This window comes from Zea mays, chromosome 7 (assembly GCF_902167145.1).
Source record: "Zea mays cultivar B73 chromosome 7, Zm-B73-REFERENCE-NAM-5.0, whole genome shotgun sequence".
Classification (NCBI taxonomy): domain Eukaryota; kingdom Viridiplantae; phylum Streptophyta; class Magnoliopsida; order Poales; family Poaceae; genus Zea; species Zea mays.
In genome coordinates this window covers 134811467-134820870 of record NC_050102.1, presented here as the reverse complement: position 1 = coordinate 134820870, position 9404 = coordinate 134811467, and the positions used below count along the sequence as shown (strand labels likewise).

At 43.4% G+C, this 9404-nt stretch overlaps 1 protein-coding gene across 3 annotated transcripts; it reads right to left on the bottom strand.

The window, feature by feature from the left end:
• Positions 1-930: 930 nt before the first annotated feature.
• LOC100278917 (protein SCAI homolog) lies at positions 931-8430 on the bottom strand. Of its 3 annotated transcripts, none has more exons than XR_002263310.3 (9): positions 7684-8427; positions 6718-6924; positions 6356-6595; positions 5747-5813; positions 5511-5654; positions 5286-5381; positions 4349-4522; positions 4126-4262; positions 931-1541 (listed from the first exon to the last, which is right to left on the bottom strand). XR_002263310.3 is itself a non-coding variant. In NM_001346998.1 (9 exons), exons 1-9 carry the CDS (start codon positions 8212-8214, stop codon positions 1346-1348), a joined length of 1788 nt encoding a protein of 595 aa, NP_001333927.1. In that variant the 5' UTR covers positions 8215-8382; the 3' UTR covers positions 945-1345. The 3 variants fall into 3 exon arrangements, 1 of the variants encoding a protein (NP_001333927.1); NM_001346998.1 differs by having other exon boundaries at positions 945-1541; positions 5290-5381; positions 7684-8382; XR_004851221.1 differs by lacking the exons at positions 931-1541; positions 4126-4262 and having other exon boundaries at positions 5201-5381; positions 7684-8430.
• Positions 8431-9404: the final 974 nt, after the last annotated feature.

Here is a 9404-nt window from a genome sequence, read left to right as displayed (position 1 = left end):
AACTACTCGCATAAGCAGTAAACAGCAATGAAACATGCATAAATACGAAGAACAGAGTGTACCCAGCGGAGGGACCGATGCTCAAGGCACCAGTGGCTCCATTCACACGAGACATCTCGTGTGTTTGTTCGATGTAGCCGTACGAAGTCGGTGCAGGAAGATGTACGCAGTGCAGTCCCTCGAACGGTCGCCGGGAAGAAGAACAGCAGCACGCGTCAACTTGGGAAGGCGACGAACAGCAAGCTGTGGACGATCACGCGAGCAGTCGCGAAGACGCTCCCCAAAAATCTGATCGCCCGCACACCCGTGCAAGTGTATCTCTGCGGTCGGTGATTTCGGAGGCCTGCTCTCCCACTCTCTCTGTGCTCGCAGAAGATGGGACGGGAATGTGTTGTTTGCAATTCGCGTAACTGGAAGAGCCCTCCCTCTCCATTCTTATAGGCGGTCAGAAGAAGGGAGAAGAACAACGGACAGAAACGGTCGCGCATTAGAGCTGGAAACTGACGACAGTAACTGACGTCCGTTACTAGCCATAAGATAGGAAACAGACGGTTATCATGACAGTCATCACTCGACAGTAACTGACGTCCGTTACTAGCCATAAGATAGGAAACAGACGGTTATCATGACGGTCATCACTCCAGGCAAAATGCGCAACCGTTTGAAAGGAATATTCGGACCAAGGTCCGATCAGCCACGGCCCGGCCGGCGGCGGCGGCGCGCGTGGCAGTCCTTCATCCTTTTCTCAACTTCTCAATAGATGCACCAATGGTCCACCTATTTAAGTTGATTGATTTGTCCTTTGAACTTCCAATATGGTACTAAATAATTAGTACACCATAGCATTAAAGTGGGCCATTAGCATTGACTATTATTGAGTATTAATTTGGGCCAAGCCCACATTAATCCAACAGGAGCACGAGGCAAACGTAGCGCTACGAAAATTGGAAAACCGTAAACTGCCGTCAAATATGGTGAGTTAACCAAACTCTACAAAACAATCTGCCTTCTAGAGTACTTTAAAAACGCCTCTTCCAGCTTACAAACCGTCCTCTCCAAGACAACAAAATAGAAAAAAAATCGACGACAAGGCTACATGCCTACAGTGCCTAGAGCAAATTAGAGAACACCTAAACAAACTTGTACAGACGCTCAACGGAGACAGGTCAAAATTCTTCATATCGCCATTCAATTCACACCATCCAGGCGCGGATGCCGCTGCTAATTGGTGCTGACTAATTGCTCCGTTGGCTGTATAAATGCAAAACAATCAACAAATCGCTGGACTATATTTACCACAGAGGTATCTACAGAAGGCATGAGTTATGGTTATTGCTGCTGGTCATCATTTCTTGTTGCGTGTGGAGTCTCGGAAGTCAAACCGGTCGCTGACGACAAGGTTTTCTGCAAGCGAAAGGATAGGAGTTCTTATGGCCTCTGCATGCGGGGAGACTGACTCTGGAAGACTAGGTAAGCAGGTCGGTAGATATTCGTGCTCATCTGAGTGGAAATAGAAAAGCACTGCCCGGCAGAAAATAAACCTGCAATTGGAAAAATAATCAGCAAACGCGGAGAATAATCAGGCATAACTCCAAATGGTCCACACTGCAGACAATATAGAAGTAAATACTCAAACAATTGTATCAACAGATTTTCAAGACGTGAAGGCAGAGAATGTCATATGTTCAATCATATTTTATCCAAAGGCACCCTGTCCGTAACGAAGGGGAGGAATACATGTAAGGGCTAGTTTGCCATCGCCATTTTTCTAAGGGATTTTCATTTTCTCATAGGAAATTAGTTCATTTTTCCCTTAGGAAAATGAAAATCATTTGGGAAAATGGGGTTGCCAAACTAAGGGCTAGTTTGGGAACTCAATTTTCCTAAGGAAAAATGAACTAATTTCTCTTGGAAAATAGAAATCCCTGGAAAAAATGAGGTTCCCAAACTAGACCTAACTCAAACCCCCTGGGCTTGTTCGGTTACACCAATCCAGAAGGGGATTGAAGGGGATTAAATCCCCTCCTATTCAAAAATGACTAGAAGGGGATTTAAACCCCTTCAATCCCCCTCTGGATTGGTGTAACCGAACATGCCCTTAGGGATTGGAGGGTTATTTTCAATCCATATGGATTGGAGGGGATTGATATGGATTGGAGGGGATTTTAACTTACTAGGGATTAAAACCTCCTCAATCCCCCTCAATCCATATGGATTGGGGTAGAACCGAACAAGCCCTTAGGGATTGGAGGGGATTGGGAGAGAAATAAACTAATTTCTCCCTCAATCCCTTCCAATCTCGGAGGGGATATGAGTTCCCAAACTAGCCATAAAAAACAAAACAACCAAGAACAAATCAAATAAGATTTGTATTGCTTCTTTCTTTGTTAATAAGGCAAGTGCTAGGTAGTATAGGAAGCATAAGGACCTACACATGGTTTTCATTGACTTTTGGTTTTCGTTGATTTAAAGAAGACTTATGATAAAATACCAAAGAATGTTATATAGTGGGCTTTGAACAAACATACATCAAGGTATGTTGGACTTATTAAGGACATTACAATAATGTTATGACGAGTGTTCAAACAAGTAATAGGCACACTTGCCGATTAGAATAGGACTATATCAAGGATTAGCTTTAAGCCCCTATCCTTTTGCCTTCGTGATGGATAGGGTCACAAAGGACATATAAGGGGATATCCCTTGTTGTATGCTTTTTACGGATGAGGCATTGCTAGTTGAGGAAAGCAAGACACGAGTACATATGAAATTGAAGTTGTGGGAGGATACTCTAGAGTTGTAGACTCAGTAGAACTAAAACCAAATAAATGATATGTGATTTCAGCACTACTAGATATTAGTTTGGTAGTCAATTAGTGCTCAGGAAGGATATCTTCTGGTACTTAGTACTAATGTTACAGAGAGATCGGGACATCGACGAAGATGTTAGCCATAGAATCAAAGCGGGATCAAGAAGTGGCGTCAAACATCTGGCGTTCTATGTTACAAAAGAGTACCATAGAAGCTAAAAGACACGTTTTATAGGACGGCGATTAGATCTGCTATGTTGTATGATGCAGAATGTTGACCTACAAAAAGATGTTGTAAAAATGTGTATATTGCGTTGGATTTATGACCATACAATTGAGTCCGGAATGATGATATATGTAATAGGCTAGGGGTAGCAACAATTGTGGAAAGCTTGTTCAATACCCATTGAGATAGTTTGGACATGTCTAACAAAGACCTCCTGAAAAACCAACGTGTAGTAAAATCCTAAGATGCGATAGTAACAAGAGAAGCAGGGGAAGGCCAAAGTTAACATGAGAATAGGCGGCAAAAAGATATTTAAAAAGATGGAATATACCCAAAAATTTAGCCTTGAATAGGGGTGAATAAAAAACATCTATCCACCTGCCTTAACCTTGATTTATAGCTTCTATTAGGTTTCAACTCTAGCCTACCTTAACTTGCTAGGGAAAAGTGTTTGTTGTTGTTGTATTGCTTCTTTTTTTTTGGCATCATACTTCCCCAGAACATAAACAATTTGCTGGTAGCACAAGTTTAATTAGAACTTAAAAAAACAGTCGTAAAGTTGTTGATGAACTAGGAAAGACAGATTTATAACACCCTTTCCTCCAACATGCATAGTAATGGTTACTAATTCCTACACAACCCTGAACATGTCAGCATCAAGCATCTAATGGACCTTATTACTTGCTTGGTAGCTACTCTCAATGTTCTGGAAGACATACTTTTTAGAGGCAAATATATAAAAGAAGTAATATTATAGCGCTAAAAAACTGGCGCAAGTTGCTGGAAATACTACATACCAGTTGACAGTGATTTTTAACATGTTTATGCCCATTTCTTTTTGCTTTTTTCTTATTTTTTTCTAGTCCTGAGACCCATAAATGGTAGAAATGAGATGGATTGGGGGTTAAACTATACATTTGTCCATAGCCAAATGAAATGCATGCAATGTAACAATATTTTTCTCCAACTATTATTTAAGAAAATGAAGCCAATACACCCTTTCCAAGTTACATTGCTAAATTGATGTTACAGCTAAATGCCAGATGTTCATATAGCTTTGAATGTGGCAAATATATATGTACAAGGTACCTGAGAATCAGCCGTCTGAGAAATGGGTCTGGTAAAATTTGCCCCCAGACATTGTTTAATCCAACAGAAGTGCAGAGTATTCCTTCATATTCTTCCAAAGCAGAGAAAAGTATGTTCTCTGCATTTGCGTATGTATCCTGAAAACCAAGCAGCACAAATACGTCTATAGAAACGATATTTTTAGGGAATAACGAATAGTCAATTCCTCAAACAGATAACATACAGTGTCTATGTCAGAAGTTATTCCCGCTAGTTGGCAGAAGGCTTGCATTGGAGCAGTGAGGAAGTATGTAAACTGGCTTCCGTGAGCCGTGGATTCTACTCCAGGCATGGCTGATGATGTCCTGGGAGAAAGTAATAAAGCAGCTGGTTCTCCCTTCTCTGAATTATGTATGACCTGGCAAGTTACACGACCAAATGATAATTTGCAAAAAAAAAAAAAAAGGTAGGCAGTACTGCTACAGATAGATTGGACCCAAAAAAATCACAAACAAAAAACAAGAAGACGAATAGCCCATGAAATTCAGTGCCACCTTTAACAAAAAAAAATAGTTAACTTAAGGATTGGTTCTCAATTTATCATGCTAAGAAGGGCAGATCTATTGCCCGAGGCTCCTACACAAGTGGGGTCTGGGATAAACCGAGGCAAACTTCCCCTCTGCAAATGCAGAGAGACTGCTTTGAATCCGTGATAAGCTAAGAAGCAAGTTAGATTTTCCCCCCTGTACAGGATAACAGGAGGCATAAAATTCATCTAAATAGTCCAAATACAAACAGAAAACCCCTTAATAATAATTCCACGCCCAAGCTCCAGCTACAATTCCAGCTTATTCACACAATGCCACAAATCAGCCTTAGCTATCCTCTGCTACTACCAGTTAAGAAGCTGAAAACCATCTAAAGACATGTTAGATGTTTAAAGATAGATCGAGCCAGTACCATAGTAAGTGCTCGTATTTTTGGCAATAGGAAAGTTCACATTGGGAACCAAATGAGAATATGCAACCATTCAAATGCAAAAGGAAACAATAAATAATTAACATGTGTGCAGAAAAAAAAAGATGGCATGGGCAACCTGGTAAACATGTTACTTTAGAAAAGCAATAGAGTGCCGATGGTAATGGTTTTCTTCTACAAGCCAAGATTAAGTTCTGACAAACCTGCCTTGAATGCATGGCTATTTTCACTATCAATTACAAGGAACAGTGGATATCTTGTAAATGGAATTAGATCATCTGGATAAAGATTGTTTGGACCTGTCAGAAAGACAATAGTGTCAACATAAGCAAGTGCAAGGTATGCCATCCTAAAAGAAAGGGATCCACTGATATAGCGATGCTATAGGAAGTGGACTAGTTGAAACAGAACATTGCCATAGAGCTTGCCTCCACTTCCACGGGGGCCAAGCCATAGATGATTATCAGAACTGTTATGCGAGTTTGGCTTATCAGTGGGGAAGGCAGAGGCAGCCCTCGCACGAGATGAGCTAGAGCCAAACTTTTGACTAGCAAAACTCTGCTCAGCAGACCCTAACAAGATAATCACAAATCTCAGAAGGGTAACAGGTGATCGAAAACAAAAGTGCAACATAAACTGAAGTACGAGAGACAGAACAACTAACCTGACGCTGATATATAGATGAGTAAAATGCTATCTTGAGAGAGCTCTTCACAAATTGTTGCTAGAACCTGTATTGTAAAACTATGAATCAACACTCAACAGTATGGAAACAAGGTTCTATAGCAAAACGAGGGGAAACCATCATTTCTCTGATATAATAATATTGTTTCAGATCAAGTGAAAGTATGAACGCACCCAGAACATGCCAACTAATGAATTTATGGACAAGGCTGCCAAACCAATTTTGTTGAAAGTGTGCCATAAAACCACTTCTTTCTTATTACAATCATACTTATGAAAGTATATTTATACTTTTTTTGTTAGAAGCATGTGATTCATGATAAATTGGTACTCTTTCTTTTGGTCTGGCCCACCAACGGAGGCATGCTTCAGGACCATGGACACAATTAATCACAACAGCATATAGCATTGTCATTGTAACGAATAAGAGCATTGGCACACCTTAGCACTAAAACACCAATGCCATCATTCAGGTTTCTGAAAAAAAATACAAGGAAATATGCAATCCTACGAAAAGTTCATGTGTCTGCCAATATTATGCACAAGATGGAGTTCAAAAGGGAAAGGAACAATCAAAGTGGCCACATACTGCTAAAAGATGAGCGGCTGTAGGATGATATATGATTGCCTTTTGAGGATTTGAAGGAAGACTTCCATCAGATATTTCTGTTGACAGTTGAATATCAATCAGACCAGAGGGTCCACTCTGATCACTTACAGTGCCATTTTCTGTAAGTTCTTTAGCAGCAATCTGATAAGACCCAGTGGGTTCCCACTCTAAACACTGTAGCATTCTGAATGTATCCAAAGTTAGTTCTGTGAACTTGATCTGCATGTAAAAAAAAAGGCTATGAGAGATATTTTCAGCTGTTCAGCACATTGGCGTAAAAGACAAAAGAAAAATACATGAATATTAAAATTATTTCCAACAGGGTAACAGTTATGTGTAACCTCATTTCTGCGGTAGCTTGTTAGCACAGCTTCCTTCAGTTTGAGCACCCTTTTTGAATGGAATCGTGCAATAGATACAAGGTTCGATGGATAAGAATCAAATAAGTTGTCATATCTTAGTGATCTAGATCCTTTATATGCTCCATCAGCCTTCAAAAATCTGCCAAGTTCTTGAAGTACTTGCTTCCATTCCTTGAAGTTTGTTTTCTAAAATGTACAAGGTCACAATGTTGTCATCAGGATATAAGTTCATGGTAGTATGCACATATTGATATGAATGAACTGGAATAAAAATTAAGGAACACAGAAACAAACTACAAACATCATAACTTCCAAAATGCCTATCTTTTGTTTAGGATACAAAATATTCAATACACGAACATTAGGCATATATCTCATTTTCTTCAATTAAGCAATGTAAGAACCGGGTGGCATTATGTTGCCAACAGTCAATTTCGCTTCAACCAGAGACACCTTGGAATAACTGAACCGGCAGAAAAAAAGAGCATCCGCTGCCTCTAATTTAGCAGGAAAGATAGAAACGAAAACAAACTTCTAACTGCACCCTGCTGACTCCAGATGCTCCCTGTTTGCCGCTAATCCCCACAATAAAAGGCTGCGCTTATTATTTACTGCAACTACAGTGTGCACAAGGAAGCAAAATCATGACGACCGGAACACAAAGGAAACTGAAAATTCGGCCAACTCAAATTGAACAAGCCAATTAAGCGAACAGAAAAAACCCTGGCTTAGAAGCAGATGAACTCAAAATACCCAATGCGGAGGTTCCTCCAACTGAACGAGAGTACTGTTAGTGACGCGAACGTGAGTAGAAAAGCAAGCTCTTCACCGCTAAAGTTTAAGGTAAATCATGGCCTTAGGGTAAAGGACCCCAAATGTGCAGCCAAAAACACGTCTCGTAAATTTCACTCAGGTTCCCCAATTAACAAGAGGATAGCTTCTTACGGGGTACGCAGCCTTGGTCTCCTCGACGAGCGCACGTAGGCGTGCGGCGAGGTGGTCCACCGCCTCGGCCCGCCGCATCAGCATGGCCACGACGAGGAACCGCGCGATGAACCGAAGCTCCTTGTACCGGATCAGGAGCGCCTGGTGGCGGCTGACGCCGCCGCCGCCGCCGTCCGTCCCCACCGCTGCCGCGGCCGCGCCGAAGTAGCCGCGGCTGTATATGGCCTCGTAGAAGACGTAGGCGCCGACGAGCGAGCGCGGCTCGGCGGCGCGGAGGTAGCGCGCGTAGTAGAGCTGGCCGATCCGGGAGGCCACCTCGCCGATCTCCCAGCGGCGGAGGCCGGCGGCGACGAGCTCCCGGCGGCGCTCCTGCTGCAGGCGCCAGAGCCGCGTGTAGGCCTTGAACGCCTTCCGGCTGTGGTGGTCCCCGCCGCCGTAGAGCGGCAGGTCCCGCGCGCGCGCGAACTTGCGGTCCGCCGCCTCCGCCAGCGCCTTGAACTCCCGGTACGCGCCGGCCCCGCCGTCGGCCATCGGCGCCGGCGACGCGGTGGGGGGCGGGGGCGGGGGCGGGGGCGGGAGGCGAGGCTTTAATTCGCCCTCCTCCTCCTTCCGGTTTGAGCGAATGGGAGGCGGACGGGACGGAGGTGATGGTTGATGAGAGAGGGAGGGGGACAGGAGAGTAATAAAAGAAAGGTGTTCGTCTGTGTTTCGAGAAGGGAGAAGTGATAAAAAGCGAGCAGCCGGGGGATGAGCTGTGTGCTGTTGCGATAAAAATGCTGTGATTTTGGGAACGCCTAATTGGGCTCTTATGAGTCAATGATTTGGACTTTGTTTAAATAATGGCTTCCCCCAGACCCCACTGTCTCTTCTCTGCACAATCGCAATCGCTTCTCTTTAACCTAAACCGAACTTGGACTTGGAAGTTGGAACCAAGGAAATTGCTGGCCCTCACTCCAGAATTGACTCCCGATGCAATCAGGAATAATCTATGCTTTCATACGTCCGGCGAACGCAGATGAGAATAAGCATGCACGATGCATGACACCGGTCAAATCTATGTTTGTTTGTCATTACATGCCGACAGTGAGGTTAGGGTTCCTGTGTTTGGGTTTCTAATCAGGCGTTTGACTCCAGGGGCATAGGATTGGACCGAACATCCCTGAAACTGAAATGATCCTTAAACAGCCGATAACATGTTCTTTTGACCAGGAGGAGGATTACCGATTACACTCCCCGCTGGCCACCCGCGGTTCGCAGCCGTCGCCGGAGCGTGTCATGTTCCGAGCTTCCTTCCCATGGTAGCTTAGGTTGACGTAGGTTGTTCACGTTCTTTTTATTCTCCTCATGATGTCGATCGTCCAGGTGGGAAAAAAAACGACAGAAAAAAAAAACTGAAGCTAACGCAACTGCTCCTTCCGTTCCGCCTATGGAATATGCGGTACCAGCCGTCCAGCCATGCCAGAGAGACAAACGGGAGCGCCTTGCTCGATCAAACAAAGAACAAAGCAGGCCACTAACTTTCGCTGGCCATCATTCTGCTGGCTGGAGCTTTTGCATCGCCGCAATCATTCGGCACCGACCTACTCCGCACCGCCAGAGCAGAGCACCCGTGAAGGGGGTGTTTGTTTGGGATTATAATCCACCTAGATTATATAATCCAACAATTTTTGAACTAACTCTTAGTTCAAAAGTTGTTAGATTATATAATCTAGATAGATTAT